A 17,640-nucleotide genomic window follows, 5' to 3' on the forward strand; every position below is an offset into this window, starting at 1 on the left:
TATTGGAGAAGTGGACAGGGAGTTCTCCCTCCAGCCCCCTGGCTGAGCCTTTTGGCAACTCAAATATGAGAACTGGCTTCTAGGATAACCATGGAAAGAGCCCTGAAACCAAAGAGGAAGTGGGACAGTGGTCACAGAAATGGTCATCACTCATAGGCAGCCTTTGACTTGTGCCCATTTTCTCAGCTGGCATCCATTGGATTCACTGGGATTTGTGTGTCCAGGGGTGGGATGGCAGGGGCTCCTCCTCCTGGCCCTGGTGCAGATGGGAGAACCAGAAATGAAATCAGGGCCATTGGCCCTGGAACGTGAGGGAGCAGTGCAGATGGTACAAGCAGATGTGACCTGGGCTCTGTTGCCATGGCTGAGACAATCGATGAAAAGGGGAAGCCAGAAACCTGTGGGACTGCTCTTTGCAAACATTAACTGACTTTCCCCTTCTCATCCAGCTGTTTGGCCTTGTGTACATATGTATGGCCCAGTATTCTAGAATATCTCTTTTAAAATATACATGCCCTGATTCTTTGCTCAGCTCCGGTGAGAGAATATGATCATGTACATGTAATGCATGTTGGGGCAACCATATTTCTGACACAGCCAGAAGCAATGAGTGTTGCCAAACTCCGTTTCAGCATGAATTTCCATGTCATGTTCTGGTCTAGGCCTTGCAGTTGATTCCCTTGGGGCCTTTGGCAAATCATTGAATCTTGGAGGGCTTTAGTTTCCTTCTCTGTAAAGTGAGATGGGACAAGGTCTGGAAAGATTCTGGCCAGTGTTTACCATAGTATGATTCTTTGTAAATGTTAACATCATAAGTGATCTATAAGAAAATTTTAACTTCTCTCTGGTGCTAAATTTAAAAAAAAAAAACATCTCAAGACATTTGATTAACTGAGCATATTTTAATTCTCATATCAGGGCTCTGGTGTTAGAAACAGATTGCAGTTCTGAGTTCTTCCCAGGGTGGAGGTCCGTTGCCCCCAGCAGGCACCCACTGAGGGGAATCTGCAGTGAGCCAGGAGAGCCATGACAGCAGAGGGATGGGTGTGGACCTTTTGTGACCGGGGCTTTCTGATAAGAGAACTTCCTGTATACGTGGATGTTTGTCATTGGTTCATCTGACAACCTTAGTGACTGCCATAGAGATTGTGTCTGCAGAATGTGCATAAACAAGAAAGAGGTTTTCCTCCCCTAAACGTTTTATAAGCTTGAGTTGTTTTGGGGGAGTCACCTCATGCCCATACCCCTACTTTGGTCTGCAGTCCGGCAAGTTCTCCAGCAGCTCTCCAGCACCTCTGAGCCAGCCGCAGGGCCTGACCTACGCCGAGGACGCCACGGAGCACGAGAACATGAAGGCCGTGCTGAAGACCTCATCACCCGCTGTGGAAGATGCCACCCCGGTACTGGGTGTCCGCATGCGCAGCCGAGCAAGCCGAGGTAACTCCTGGCCCCCCTGGCCAGTTGCCCACCCATGGGGGTAGTCTGGTCCCCATCACAGGGGTACAGATTACTGTGTCCAGGGAGTATCTGCTAAGGGACCCCAGCTGCCCAGGACCACCAGTATTGCCATTGGCACTTTCCATCACTCACATCTTTGTGACCCCCTGCAGTACTTCATCTCCAAACCAAACAGCACTCCCACAGGTGTAACTTAGCTCACACAAGAGGAGTTATGATTCTGAATGAATACTTAGGGGTTAGAGCAGGCTGTCAGCAAACCACACCCTGGGCCCAATTTAGCCAGCCACCTATTTGGTAAATGGGTTTTCATCAGAACCAGCCAGGTGTATCCATTTGGGTGTCATCCATGGTGCCTGAATGCGGTGCTGCCACAGTTGGCGTGGTTGTGGCAGAGACCTCAGGTTTTCACTGGCTGCTTCTGTGTAGAAGTTTGCTGGATTCAAGAATTGCTCCTTTTTGCCTTTTTTTAATCTTTAGAGGCAATGAAGAAATGAAAACTACAGGTGGTAAAGACAGATAAGAATTTCTAGCTTTGTTTCATAACTTGGAAGGGATAGTTTATTGAATTGAGAATTAAAGTGCATTATTCATCTGAGTGTGTTCAGTGGTGTTTCCCGCTCCAGCTGGACAGCACATGAACCCCTCCTCAGTCTCCTTACTGCCCACAACACAAGGCTCATGCTATTCATGCTGTTGCTTGGGTCCCCCTGTGGTCTAGTCCCAGCCTGTCTCCCACACTTGGCACTCACTTGCCCCCACATTGTGGGCACCTCCCTTATGGGAACCCTGTGTCTCCCTGAGCGCCCTCTGCTGTCCACTTTTCCTCTGCCTTTCCAGCCCCCATTCACCTCCAAAATCCACCTCCTCATCTCCTAGGGCCATTCCTTCCTTCCATGGACTCCGGAGCCGCCAATTCAGGCTGCCTCAAGATTACAGACTTTATCACTAAAGAGAATGAACTCCTGGAGGACAGGCTTTCCCCTCTTGGTGTTTTCTTAGTCCATACTATGTGCACAGCCAGAAGAAGGTATATGATTTGTTATCTCCAAACGGAGATGCTCTGGCATGTGACAGGGGTTCTAGTCGTAAGTATACTGGGTGAAAAAATAGAACAGGCCAGGTAGACTGGGTTGCAGGTTAGCTTACCTAACACGGAAACTCAGTAAAGCAGTGAGTATGTGCGGTGCCCGTCAGGCATCCTCCCAAGCTCCGGAGAACATTCAGACTCACAGGATGACAGAAAGGCAGCTGGAATCTAGGGTTGCAAGCTCGAGAAACCCCAAGGAGGCCCTTCAGTGACTTCTGTCTTTGTGGACTTACAATGCTTTTGGAATGTTGCTATTGTCAACTCTGATGAATATAAAAAAAAGAATGATAGTAATAATAACTTCAACATAAAAGAAAAAAAATGTAGTTTCAAGTGTTCTTTATAAGAAAATGGGTCACACAGTGCCTACAGTTTCTTGGAACTTCTTGTCAACCCGAGGGCCACAAGCTGCCATCTACGAAGGAGTCTTGAAAGGGCTTCCGGGCAGTGTTCCAGGTCCCTAAGGTTTATGTGGGATTCCGTAGTCGAGCTGCACCTCAGACTTTTTATGATATGACAAAATTTTTCTTATTTTATGTGAGTTCGATATCACTCTAGTTCCTTTCTCTGCTTCTTAGTGTTGGACTCTGGACTTCACCTTTTAGCAGGATTTTTACTTCGATAGGCAGCTAAGAAGATGCCAAAAGAAGGGCAGCCTTCCTCCACCTTCACCCCAGTGTTATCCTGAGACATGGTAGCAAAGTTATATAATCTACTACACCCTTGATTCCCAAACTACCCCAAATACTTGCAAATATTATTATTATATCAAATAATCAAAGACTGGGTTCTCTTGGATTTGTTTTTTCCAACCCCCCTGACTTCTAGGTAGTTTTGGTTGTGGAATTAGGAGAAGAAAAAGCATAAATATTCTGCTTTAGCAATGAAAGGGCAGCCTTTTGGTGACCAACAGCAGAGAGACACAGCGGTGAAGAACCACAGCCCTGAGCACCCTATGTGGTACATTCTGATAATTTGATTTTCTTTTTTTTTTCTTTTTCTTCTTCTTCTTCTTCTTTTTTTTTTTTTTTTAGACTTCTTCCTTTACTTTAGAGAGAGAACATGTATGGGGGTGGTGGGGGTGGTGAAAAGTGACAAAGGGAGAAGGAGAGGGAATCTCAAGCAAATTCCCCACTGAGTGTGAAGCCTGGGGCAGGGCCCTATCTCACGACCCTGGGATCGTGACCTGAGCCGAAGTTAAGAGTCAAATGCTCAATCAACTGAGCCACCCAGGTGCTCCTGATTTTTTGCAAGGAAGAAGAGGTGTCCTTGTAGAAAAGGCTATCTATGAAAGGCCTCCATTTCTTAGAAGAGCCAAGTAGTGATACAGAGAAGAAATGTGTAAGCAAGAGTATAAGAGGAGAGAAAAAAATAAGGAAGGTTAGACAGTGAAGAAAATAGTATCATTAAATGCTTAACAGTAGAGACTATTATTCTAGATGAAGCATAAAAAATAGATAAGAATAAACAAAACAGCTTTGCAGTGTTGTGGTGTGTGTGAAAGGAAATCACCTGTACCTGTGGCACTTAAAAAGGCCTAAGACCTTCCATGGATGAGTCTAGAGTCTCTGGGCCCAGCAGCAATCATAGGCTTTGTGTCCTGGCCAAACCATGGCCACCAAGAAGATGAAGGCCAGCACAGAGTTGACCACAGCCATCAGGAGTCTTGAGCCCCTGTACCTGGGTAGATGCAAGGGTAGCCTGATGGAAGCCATCTGGATGGAGATGGAGCCTAGTTTGTCCAATGGAACATGACAGACTGTGCTAATTTTTAAAGAGAAAGGGATTAGAAAGGAAGGCTATTCAGTTTCTCTGCACATTCAGGAACTTATCCTTCCAGATGGCACAGAGTAGAGAGTGGCAGGCCACCACTCCCACTTAAGCAACTAGAATTTTTTTTTTAATGGCAAGAGCTTTCTTTTAAAAGCTATCAGTGAACTGTGAAGGGAAAAAGGACTAGACAAATGAGAGTTGTAGACAAGCTGAGCATGCGTCTCCAGGACACTTTGCCAAGCTTGGGCATAGGGTGAGAATTGGAACCCGCCACGGAGAGACTCTAATAGGAGAGAGAAGCCATTAGAACGTCTAATAGCAACATGAGCTGGTATAAGGGATTGGAAGTAGAGGGTCTCCAAACTCCAAGACCGTTTTCTCTAGGAGACATTTACTAAGTGCTGGGGCAGCATGGAGAGGGGGGAGGTTGGGCCAGAAAGGCTGGAGGAAATCTCCTTAAAGGTCTGAGGAAACAAAGACAAGCTAGAGTAAGTAATCACTTTCAACAAATACATACAGATATTTAAAAACAGAGGTGGATGGATTCTTCACGAAAACTACAGTCTGGTCCCAACCCCATTCAGTACTTCACCATGTCTGCTCAACAGAAAAGAGTGAAGGTTGGGAAATGACACTGACCCCAGTCTCTGCATCCTTTTGTACACAAAGTGCAGTGCATAGTCCAAATTACTAGCCAAGACAAGAATATGAAAATGTGGGCACCTGGGTGGCTCAGGGGTTGAGCGTCTGCCTTCAGCGCAGGTTGGGATCCTGGGATCCTGCATCAGGCTCACCCCATGGAGCCTACTTCTCCCTCTGCCTATGTCTCTGCCTCTCACTCTCTCTGTGTCTCTTATGAATAATTAAATAGAACCTTTAAAAAAAAAAAAGAATATGAAAATGTGCCCAGAGAGGAAAGGAAGGCAGTAGCAGCAGATCCACAGGTGGTCCATATATTTAAATATGTAGCCAAGGTTTAACCACTACAAAGTTAAAGAACATAAAGGAAAATAGAGACAAATTGATTAAAAGGGGGGTCATTTCAACAGCAAATTGGAACTTATTTTTAAAAGGAATCAAAGAGACATTTCAGAACTGCAAAAGGAATAACCAAAATAAGGAAATCAGTGGATGAGTTTAACAGCAGACTCATCTCAGCAAGAGAAAGGATTAGTGAATTCCAAGACAAGTTATTAGAAAATGTACAAAGTGAAAGCATAGTGAGGAAAACATGTACAGAACAAAATGTAAGGTCTCACCTATGTGTAATCAGAGCAGCAGAAGGAGAAGGATAAGAAGCAATAATTGAAGAGCTAATGACTGAGAATCTCCCAATGCTGATGATTAATATCAACCCACATATTTAAGAAACTTAGCAAATCTAAGGAGAATAAAAAGAAAACTTTGCCTGTAAAATATAGGCAGACTGCTGAAAACCAATGATGAAGATAAATCTTTTAAAAAGCCAGATGGAAAAGATAAATTACCTTCTAAGGTACAACTATCAGAATGAGGGCTCACTGTTATCTGAAGCTATGGAAGTCAGAAGAAAGTGAAATGACATCTTCAAACTGCCAGGAAGAAAAGTTTTAGACCTATAAGTTTGTATCCACGGAAGTTCTTGTAGAAACACAGGACAACTTTTATTACATTAAAAGATAATCTCTATTTTGATATAATCATCTCACTTGTATACTATTTCCTTAGGTTAGATTTTTAAAGGGAAAAAATAAGTTACAGTTCAATCAAACCGCATCAATCAAACCGCAGTTTGCATTTTTTTGTTGAAATGTAGTTGACACAATATTATATTGGTTGCTCGTGTGCAACATTGTGATTCAACAAGTCTATATTATCAATTTACATATTTTTAAAAATGAAGTCAACATAAAGTAATATGGTGCTGTCATAGTCTATAATGCTTCATTCCTACATTCTCAGTACATGTAAATGTCTTCCAGGATGCCTGGGTGGCTCACTCAGTTAAGCATCCAACTCTTGACTTTGGCTCAAGTCATGATCTTGGGGTCACAAGATCAAGCCCCAAGTCATGCTCTACACTCAGTGGAGGAGCTTGCTTGAGATTCTGTCCCCCTCCCTCTGCCCTCACTTCCCATCCCTGCTCACATGTGCACGAGCTCCGTCTCTCTCTAAAATACATAATCTTAAAAAAAAACAATAAATATCTTGCTAACACTTAGAAACTGTAATGAGCCAGTGGCCTCTTGGGGTCTGTAAAAAGTATAGGGCCGAGTTTCCTTGATGCTACATGTGGGCACAAGATTCCAGGGGAAAAATCCTAGGTGTTCTTCCATATAGGTAAAATTCCTATATGAAAAGAATGTACGTAAACAGTTATTTGGCAAGAAAGTAACCAAGGAGTGGGGGGATAAAAAAGCAGAATTGGGACTGAGGTCATAAAAGAATGATATCATCACAAAACCAAGTCTGGCGATCCTAAACATATGGCAACACGTCCCTCTGAAGCATTTCCTGACATTACAGTGAAAGCAGATCCCTAGGGATGTTTAAGATGGGAAGAATAGGTAATTCTTAGTAGGAAGATCAGATGATGCCTTCATTTTTGGCCCAGAGCTTTGAAAATGTATTATGAGCAAATACAGTTGATTGAAACTTGTGCATTTTTGGAAGGGTAGCTTTGGCATTTTAAAATAAGAAACAGAATTACAAATCAGTAGGTAAAAGGGAAAACGGGAAATTGCTGGGCAAAACACAATTGCGCTGTTGATTGCTCTGTCTGCTTTGAGGAAGACCATTGTTCAGAAGCTCCAAAGGGTCCCAGGGTGAGAACGGTGCTGGTGTAAGACCTCTTGCCACCAATTAGACCACCTGGACCATCCTGGGAATGCAGAAAAATTCAACCATTTCAAAAATTCTTTTCTGAGAGAAGCCTATTTTTAAAAGGCTTCTAGGATGCTGAAAAATCTAGTCTGATGAAATCAAGTACCTTTGGGGATAAGCAGATAAAGTACAATGTATGATTTTTGTATATGCCAGTGCTATAGCTGTGCTCCCATTTGTACAACAAATGTTTAAAATGACATCAACAACAGGGATCCCTGGGTGGCACAGCGGTTTGGCGCCTGCCTTTGGCCCAGGGCGCGATCCTGGAGACCCGGGATCGAGTCCCACGTCGAGCTCCCGGTGCATGGAGCCTGCTTCTCCCTCTGCCTGTGTCTCTGCCTCTCTCTCTCTCTCTCTGTGACTATCATAAATAAATAAAAATTAAAAAAAATAAATAAAATGACATCAACAACAACAAAAAAACTTTGCCATTGGAAAACATATTGACCTATAGCCACAGGTCTCGGCGGGCATGTGGTGTCCCAGGAATCCTGCTACTCCTTTTGCAAACTGAATTATTTATGTATGCAATTCAGCAATATCCATTTTATTGGCAGAAGTTAGGACTAAATTATAGCGTATTATGTCTTTACTGTAAAATTTCAACCATGAACGTATGTCACAAAAATCACAATCTACTGAACTGTGATCAGCTATTTCTATTGCAATCAATATCCAAATGTCAAAAGTTTTTCCAAATAAGTTTGGGAATAGAACTCAAGAACTTCAGATAAATATTTACTAACTTTTTTTTGCCTGTGGTTTGAGGAAAGCTGACTGTTCTTCAGCTTCATCTGGACCTTATACTCCAAATACCTGTGTTCCATAGACATACAGTCTGCGAACACCCACCTGCAGGCTTCTGAAATTGTATGTTTATTATAAAGGGTGGTGTATATGGAGGAAATTCTCAAATTTGAGCATACTGCACATTTATCTTCTTACCAGAAGCATATTTCCCATCTTACAGAATAGGTTTCACAAGGAAGTTGATCTGTCACAAAAGCATAGTTCTTGATCCGTTAGAATAACATTCATTTCTAACTGTTGAACATGACTTGGGAGCTCACATTTATGTGATGCTTTCTTCTTATCTATAGGCAGATGCTTTTATGCCAGACTTAGACATGGTCTATCTTAATATATAGTTAAGTTACTTAAAATGTGTTTTTCTGGTCAAGGACCAGAGAAAAATTTATGTCAGTTCCCCCTTGCTAGTTGAAGAAGATAATCTTGTCATGATTTTTAAAGGTTAAGTAATCCAGGGGCACCTGGGTGGCTCAATTGGTTAAGCAGTTGATTCTTGATTTTGGCTCAGGTCATGGTCTCAGGGTCGTGAGATCAAGCCTTGTGTTGGGCTCTGCACTCAGCGAGGAGTCTGTTTGAGATTCTCTCTCCTTCTCCCTTTGTCCCTGCCCATACCATGTGTTTGCTAGTGCACGCTCTCTCTCTGTAAAAATAAACCTTTAAAAAATGTTTTTAAGATTTTATTTTTATTTATTCATGAGAGACACACAGAGAGAGGCAGAGACATAGGCAGAGGGAGTAAAGCAGGATCCTTCTGGGGAACCCAGTGCATGGGACTCAATCCCAAGACCCCAGGATCAGGCCCTGAGCTGAAGGCAGACGCTAAAGCACTGAGCCACCCAGGTGTCCCTAATTTTTTTTTTTTTTAAGTTAAGTAATCCAAAGATGAACTGCTACAAAGCCCACTGATTTCTATTTAACTAGAAGAGAGGTTAGGGTTAGTTGACAGTCACTAGGCACATACAGCCATGGATGAAAGCTGAGTTAACACGGATCTCCAGACATTACTGGGCGTACATCCCTGAGTACCTGATGTGTTCTGTGGTGTGATGTCTGCCCTCCCATCATCACGGGGCCTGTGGAGGCCTCCGGTTGCAGCGTCACAGGGTAGTATTAGGTTAGTGCTCCACGGATGTGTGAGTGGGAGTAGCTGCCACAGGTCACAGTAGTGGCCCTGCAGTGGGGGACGGGCGACTACCCGCAGATCTGGCTGTGACCCATTGCTGACACTGGAAGAGTAGAGATGGCATTTTCTCTAGTGTCTTCCTTCTCTCTGAGTACGTGGCACCCTCTGGTTGTTTCATTCTTCAGGATCCGCTAGTTCGTGGACTATGGGAACCGATGAGTCCCCTAACGTCACGGATGATGCAGCCGATGAGATCATGGATCGCATCGTCAAGTCGGCCACCCAGGTGCCCAGTCAGCGAGTGGTGCCTCGGGAGAGGAAGCGCTCCCGGGCCAACCGGAAGTCTCGTAAGTGCCTTGGAGCTGGGGTGAGGGACTTGCCCTGCGGGACCTGCCCTCCTGTTCCCTAAGCCCTGGGAAGGGCAGACGCTCAGAGGCTGGCTCCAGCCAGTTGTCAGTGATGCCTGGAGGGTCCACCCCAGCTCATCAGTGAGAGGTTTCCTGGTTGACAATCAGCATTGCCACTGTGGAGGAGGAGGGTGCAGCCACACCCATCCAGTGCATTTGCCACATCTGGGCTGGCCTCCTTCAGTTCTCACTCTGTTCCCAGGAGGGTCCGAGAGACCCTTTAATATCTCTGGTGTGCAGGGCTGGGTGCGGGGATTCATTGCCAAGCACTGCCCCAGGTGCTTTGCTGAGGCCATGTTTCTGCATCAGGGGCCACTTTATAGCTGAAGATGATTCCCCGCTGCTCACAAACATGTCAAAGGCAAAAACCAATGATTTTATGGTCATTAGGGTGCTTAGAATACTTAATGCCAATCTAGGTTGACCAGTTTGGTTTTGTTTTTTTTGGTATCAAACTGAGAATTCCACTAAATCAAAGGGACTGATTTTCTTTGTCTGAGCCCGCCGCCTGCTCCTGCCCATGGAGTGATGGGCATGGGGCTGCCTCTGCGGGCACCTTGCTAGCTCTCAAAGGGGCTGCTCTCTGTAAAGAAACAGAGTTCCTCTGTATCGTTTGACTTGTGCCTGCAATAGCTGTGACCCTTGCGTGTTTTAGGAAAGAGCTCAGCCCCTGAGCTTTGGCTGAATGCTGGGTCACTCAGCTCAGGAGACCAGCTTCAGTCTCCATTGGCTCTGCCTCCAGGAACAAGAGATGGTGATGAGCAGAGGGATTTATGGCCATCAGAAGAAGGAAGCCTGGCTACCTCTGCCTATACTGTCTCCAAAAAGTGAAAGGAGAGTGATTCCAGGTAGACTCCAGAGTCCAGTAAGAATTCAGACTCTGTTTGGTGCCACTTTGAGAGTCACACAGGAGGTGATTAGGGTTTGAGGCGCAGAGCCCAAGAGAAAGAGCTGACAAAGGATGCCAGGCCAGGGAATGGCCTCACAGAAGGGGGTCATTGCTAGGCCAGAGACCTCAGAAAAGGAGACCGTATGAGACAGTGACCTGGCCAGTCCCCGGAGACTAGGTTATGTGCTCCTCCCCCAGGTTATACGTCAGTGTTGGCAAAAAGTGTAGGCCCTGCCCTCTGGTCTAGAGAGAACCAGATTCTTCGAGAGACACATAATGTCACTGGGAACAATAACACAGTCATAATTAATTTTCCTCTTCAATCTGGCCAGGGAGATATTTTGCCTGTTTTTGTGGTTGACATAAACTAATTTCCTGTGGTATCGTTTCCATTCCAATCTTATGCAAAACAGCCGTATATTCTTTTTATTTAGCCAAACACATTTTATTCTGCGATGCAGTTACTACAACAAATACAGCCCTGAATGTATGTAAGTGTTTATCTGTAACAGGTTTAATTTATTAGTAATGGCACCATCAATAGAAATTTAAGACGGGGGAAAGTTACTTTAATTTCTGTTTAAGAGGGATGATAAACTCCAGCTTTCTCGCAAGAGGTTAAAGGAATGAGAAAAAAACCAATTTGCAAAATCAATGTGAAGTTTCGTGGCTTGGGCCTCCCTCTCAAACAATGCTGTATTTGATTTGATTGTTTAATGGCCGTGATGAGGCAAGTGGGTAATGAATAACCAACGTATTTGGGCTCTAACTCATTTGGCTAAAGACAGTAACAGTTCAGCTATTGCAAGAAACCACACAGAATCCATCCCATAACCTAGAAATTTATGACCTCCAAGCCACTTGAGGATCCTCCAAGATAATTAAATGTCTGCTCTTGTGTTTGGTGCTGGTGACTAAGCCTGCGCACGCCAAGAGTCCTGCTAAAGCTTGAAAAATGCAGCCGGTGGGGACACAGTGAGGGCATCTTAATCGATTTGCAGGTTCCTATGGCTCAGTTCTGCTTTTCCAACTGGTGACAACCCAGGTCTCATTAAGTGTTTTGAATTGTCCAGTTGATTTTTAGCCTGTGAAATGGTTGATCCAATGCACTTCGTGTGCCTGCCCCTGATTCTAGCCAAGGTTCTCTGATGCGCTGGTGGAGGAGAACATTCTGGGAGGTTCTTGTTTTTTGTTGTTGTTGTTTGTTTGTTTGCTTGTTTTTCTTATTTTGGTTTCTCTGTTCACCATATCAGGGCAGCTATTTTGTCCCAGGGCTGTTTGTTCTCTTAGGCATCCTGGATGTTGGCCTTTTCTAGAAAATCCTGAAACTAAATGGCGTTTGAAATATCCTTAGCAGTGTGATTCTGCAGGATGGGCCCTAGTGGTTGGTAAGGAGGGGGAGCTGCTCCCCATGTTCTTTTCTCTTGGACCTTTCTTTGGAAGGAGGTCTCTGTGCAGCTGGCTGGCTGCATATGGCCACTCGCCGAGACTATCCCTGAACAGAACAGGATTTAGGGACTCATAGTGGTCCCTGTCTGTTCCCTTTGCCCAGGGGAGCCAGCTCTTATCACAGTAGAGAGAGGCCGGGTACCATTTTCCCACTGAGTTTCCTTCTGAGGTGGGGGTCTGGGCCCCATCTGGGACATGACCGTGAAGTTTGGACACAGAGCTGTATTTTTTAAAGATGTGATTACTTTGATGTGACTCACAGATAAACTGGCCAATTTCTTGGCTAGTTAAGATCTTAAGGCTGGTCACTTGTATATGAATAGTTTCTCAGTAGAAAGAGCCAGAAGTCCAGTTCCAGGGACTGCTGGGAAAGGAGCACAGAACCTTGATTTGATCTGGCCCCCTGACCTTCATTCCTCCGCCCGCCATGACTGCCTCCTAATCGTGTCATAAATCTTCAACATCCCTCTCAAAGTGCATGTGACATAGCTCATGTTGATTTGATGTAACTAAAATCTTATTTCTTTTACAGAATTTTGAGGGATGTAACCACACTCTTTGTTAAGTAGAATTTCATGGAGAAAGAAAACCATCAAATCTGAAAAATTATTGAATTTGTTTTAGGGAAAACAGGAGATATGCCTCACAAAATATGAGATCCAGCCCTGGATCTGATCAGTACACAACTTAGTTCAGTTATCTCTGCTTCTCTAAAGTGGTATTTGGAAATACCCAAGAATTTTCCCATTAATCCCGTTAAAAAAAATTCCCTGCATTTTGTTTAGTTTTTGCTTACTGACTGTGAATCAATTTTATATTATTTTATAGGGCAAGCTAATGATGGTAATAAAACAGGTTTTAAAACTAATGCTCTTGCAGTACAGTAAGATGTTAGTGGAAAGGACCAAAATTTCTCAAATGTTTATCTTCTCCACCACCCCCTCACTCCTATTTATTCAGCCTTTAATTATTCTTAGAGCTTATTACAGATGAACTGACCCTCTAAAGATAACTGAGACTGCCCCCCTGCCACATGTATCCAGGACACGGGATAGGAGGACAAAAAGAAGAAATCCAAGAGAGGACCAGAAGCCTCTTCCCCGACCCCAGTGGGGAGTCGCTGCATGATAGAGACCCAGCTGGACCGTGTGCGCCCCTGGGGAGGGGTGCCACCACCAGTGCTTCCTCCACGCTACAGGAGTGGGTGACCACAGCAGCACGGAGCTGATGGTGGCTGATTTCTTACATCCTACCTAAAGCCCAATTTTAAGAATGAGAGCAGGAAATGGGGAAGGCATTTGCAGCCTGTGCTCTGAATCAGGAGGGTCTTAGGGGTGGAAATGGACAGACACAGGGAAGAGACTCGGAGGGATATGCCAGGCATGGGGGACAGGGGGTGGAGGGCACAATCAGAGTCTGGGAACTTGGAAGAGAAGAAAGGCCCAAACCAGAGAGGTGCTGTCAGAACTGCCAACAGACCCCAGGTCACCCAGGCCCTGAAGGCAGTTCAACGCTAGGGTGTGTAGGCCTCGTACCCAAGCCCACAGGCCGGGCCAGAGGTCAGGACTGTGATGCAGGAAGAAGCTCAGATAGAAGCTTCAGCTGAAAGAGGCAGATGCAGGGAGAGTTTGGAAATATTTTATTGTGTTGGATGGCTCTTGGTTGTTTCATGTTCAGACAAATCACCCTTCCGGACTGGCAGCTAGCACACTGGAGAAGAGGCTGGCTTATATGTCTTCCCCCAAGTCTGGGTGCCAGGCACCCATTTGGCTCAGAGTGGAGGTTCAGGAGGAGGGAGGAGCAGGGAAAAGAGGAACCCGGGAGCGAGTCTGTCCTGCCTGTGAAAGCTGTTCTGAAAGCAAAGCAGGGGGGTTCCTGTAAGGGGGTTTTGGAAGGTGCCAAGCACCTTCGCAACATGAAGTTAGTCTATTTCTTTGCCTTTGCTACCCAGCTCAAACAGAACCCGTTTCCGCGTTTGGAATGTACCCATTTGTACAACAGAGGAGGAGGTGGGGTCCCTCTTAACTCCCGTGGCCCCCCTATCCTCAGGCTGTTGTAGTTCAGTGAGGCCAGGGGCTGTGAGCATTGAGTGAGGTACCTCTGATGGGTTCCCACTGTCCTCCCTCTCCGGCTCTGTCCTGCTGCTGCCCAAGGGACCCCAGCAAGGTGGGAATATGAAGCTGCTGGCAGGTGCATGAGGGCTGCTGTGTTGAAGTCACACAAGAGCCAGTGCCCAAAGACCACACCTACCCAGCTGTCAATCTGCTCCCAGCACCCACCTCACTGGGCCACCTGGGATTAGACCAGACCCATCTTCACCCCTCCTTTTACCCCCCAGGGTGCTGGTTTCACAGGCTCATACCTGTGCATCAAAGTCATGGTACTTGTCTGGCTCTGTGTACATCTCTGATGGAGAACTGCCATGCTGGACTTTATCTGGAAAGGAGGAAGGCAGTTTTGTCCTGCCCAGGAAATAATGTTGAGAACTCAGGAGTCTCTGACTCTTGAACCCCTTTCCTTCTTGTCTCCAGAACGCCCCAAGTTCCTGCAGGCTCTCCCAAAAACAATGGAGAGAAGTAGTTTCGTGTCTCTCTTCCCTCACCCCTTGCACCACTCCTATGAGGCAGGCTGTTTTGGCTTCTGAGCTGCTTACTTCTGTTCAGGGCCTGCTTAGGAGTGACAAGGACTATTGGGGTCCTGGATGTGAAAACAGTCACGGGCTAGTCAGAGGGAGGTCTGTAGAGCCAAGACCATGGCCAGGCCTGTGGTTCCAGAAAGTGCCTGCTGCAATAAGTATTTCCAAGAGTTGTCTTCTTGTGGGAGAACTTACTCCTGTGTGAGGCAGAACTTGGAGAGTTCGACTCTGTTGTCACAAAGGCCATTGCCTTCCTGAGGACCTGCCTTTCCCTGTGTCTCAGGTGGCAGTGATTTAAGTTGAGACTCCAAACCTGGGCTGGCCAGCAGAATCTCCTGGAAAAGGTTAAAATGCAGTATGTGGGCCTCTCTTGGAGACTTGTGTTCAGTGCTTCTGGGCTGAGGTTCAAGCTGGATTTAAATCAACCAGGTTTGGGAACCTTTAGTTTTTGTTATTATTCTGGGTTTTGTTGTTGTTGTTGTTGTTGTTGCCATTTAACTTTTTATTATTTTGAAAGAGTTTTAGAGTAATAGACAAGTTGCAAAAAGAGTCCACTTGCCTTCTATCCTTCACCCAGCTTCCTCTCATGTTAACACCTTGCATAACCTAGGACAATTTATTGACATTAAAAATTAACGTTGGTACAGTACTATTAGCTGAACTAGGGGCTTCATTCACATTTTACCAGTATTTCCATTAATGTCCTCTTTTCCACTACCCTACCCAGACTGTTCCATTCCATTGAGACAGAGTGTTTCCTCTGATGAGTGGAGGAGATTTTAAGAGCTCAACACTTTTGAAAAAAGTACTGGTCAGTTATTTTCTGGAATGCCTGTTGTTTTGGGAAACCTCTCCTTCTAATGGACAGATTTATGAGGAAAAACCAGATGGAGGGTAGAAAAAGAAGTCAGATGGCTAGATAATTGACATTGACAAAACAAAATGAACCAACCCATAGAAAGTCTAATAGGGAATCAATCATCATGCTACTAGAGCTTAAAACATTTAAGTCCAAAGAGGCATGACTGCACCTGCTATTTTGGCTCCACTCAGCGGATGGGTCCCTCAAGGAACAAGCTGTGAGTAAATAGTCTTGTTACTTCCCAACCACCAAGTACATACATTTAAGATCTCTTGAAGTCCTGATACTAGTTGCCATAGTCCTAGACACATTGCTCTGTGTACTTGTTAGAAAATCTTTAGTAGAATCTTAGGGATTACAAAAAAAAAAGCTAACTTATTTCCAAACTGTTTGGCATTATGTGCAAAAGAGAAAAAACTATTGTCAACGATCTAAAGGTGCAAGAGTACAAACAGATTTCTGCCGGATGGAAGTAAAACTTGGTGGGTGCCCCATAGGTAGGAAAGATTGTCCAAATGTGTCCTGCTGAGGCTTCAGCAGGGCACAGCCATTTCCAGGATGTCTTGGCTGAAATTCCTCTGCACCACTAACTGTGTGCACTCTGCCAGGGGCTTAATCTCTCTATGCAGTCTGTTCACTTGCTGGAGAAATAACAACAGGACTCTTCTCATGGGGCTTCCAAAGGGAATAAATGGAATCATCCAGGCTCACCCTCAGTAAATGGGAGGTTGCCATCACTGCTATTCTCAGATTCAGCTCATTTTTAGCAAAGAGCCACCTGAGAGCACTTTGTAGGATCAAAATATCTTTCAATTCTAGGGATAGGGAGAGAAAAAGAACTTAGGGTTTTTCCCCTGAATCCCCAGACAGCCCTGTGCCTCATGTTGACAGCAGATGCTCTCCTGTGTCTGATCCCACTGCTGTCACTGCCGCATCATGGAGCCGTCACAAGTGCCTGGAGCAGAGAGTGGCTGCTGGTGCCAGCAAAGTGACCCATGCCATCTCTGGAAGTGCTGCAAGGCAGACAGGGATAAACATTGCCATGGTCTGTTCTCTGTTAAGCAGCTACAGGGAGGGGAGGCCATCATGTGTGACAGGCTGGGGAGCAGCTACCCTACAGCCAGATCATTTAAGTGGGAACCAGGAATGGGGGGTGGAGGGACCCAGACATCATCTTATCAGACATATGCCAGCTCCCCAAGTTTAGTACTTGGGAAATCCCCTACTTGATAGACTTGTTTCTATTGTACAGGTTCCATATCCTGCCAGCCCATTTGCTGGTCCCCTCATTTTCTTATATCCTGGTCCTTTTTTGCTTTCCAGAAACTGAGAGCCAACACAACATCCAGACAGGGTCTGCTAGTCTGAGCATTTCTCCTCATACCATGCCCCTGTCAGCCCTCTGCCTCCCTAACTGCAACACTAGGTTCAGGGTAGAGGCCCAAGTAGCATTTGCTGAATTGAATGAATGAATGAATGAATGAATGAATGAATTGATGAGCAGGCAGATGGATGAATGGATCCCAAAGAGGCCCTTTCTATGCATAATTTGAATCAGAGCACAAAGCCGATTTCAACTGATTATCTTCATTTCACACATCTTTTCAAGTCATAATGTGAATTAACTTTGACTTTTTTAACAAAGCAAGAATTCGGATTCTTTTTTTTTTTTTTAATTTACTATTATTATTATTATTTTAAGGGTTTGGATTCTTAAGGTCTTTGGGGGTTACTACATTTACTATATTTATGATGGAGTGGTTGTATTCATTATGAGAACTTATCTGAATTGTCATGAAGGCCCACAGAAAGTAGGATTCCATTAATGGGGCAGGTTTTTCTATGAATACCTTTTTAGAGACACCCGGCAAGCAAAGAGACCTGGCCTATACTGGCTCCCTCCCCCCCCCCCCCCCCACACACACAGCAGAGAACACCTGAGCCCAAACAGAAGGGGCCGGGGGGGTGGGGGGGCTCCTCAAAACCAAGAGTTGGCAACCAGGCTGAGGATACAGCCTCTGTGCAGTCAGGCAGCAGGGACGAGGCAGCACTATTAAACTTGGCTCTGTTCCCTGAGCCTGCCCTGGAGAGGCTGGCCTAATGCCCATATCAGGGCGAAGATTATTGCACATCCTTTAAGGTGCCGGGGCTCTTATTCGAATAGTTGCACCAAATGAACTGAGCACCACAGTTACAGGACTAAAGCAAATGCAGGAACAGGTGTTAAGGAAGCACCTTTAAATGTCCCCCTATAAAATGCTTGTCGGTTCAGAAGTCTT

The 17,640-nt window shown here is 45.2% G+C and overlaps 1 protein-coding gene across 13 annotated transcripts in view; it reads left to right on the forward strand.

Moving 5' to 3' along the window:
- The window catches only part of FHOD3 (formin homology 2 domain containing 3), a 462,694-nt gene that overhangs the window by 442,429 nt on the left and 2,625 nt on the right, over positions 1-17,640 (forward strand). For all 13 annotated transcript variants that reach the window (XM_041743118.1, XM_041743137.1, XM_041743156.1 and 10 more), the window contains 2 exons: positions 1,263-1,437; positions 9,305-9,466. In XM_041743118.1, the coding sequence (XP_041599052.1) occupies positions 1,263-1,437; positions 9,305-9,466 (337 nt within the window). The remainder of the gene's footprint in view (positions 1-1,262; positions 1,438-9,304; positions 9,467-17,640) is intronic.

The sequence above is a fragment of the Vulpes lagopus genome, chromosome 1 (genome assembly GCF_018345385.1).
Source record: "Vulpes lagopus strain Blue_001 chromosome 1, ASM1834538v1, whole genome shotgun sequence".
NCBI classification, from domain to species: domain Eukaryota; kingdom Metazoa; phylum Chordata; class Mammalia; order Carnivora; family Canidae; genus Vulpes; species Vulpes lagopus.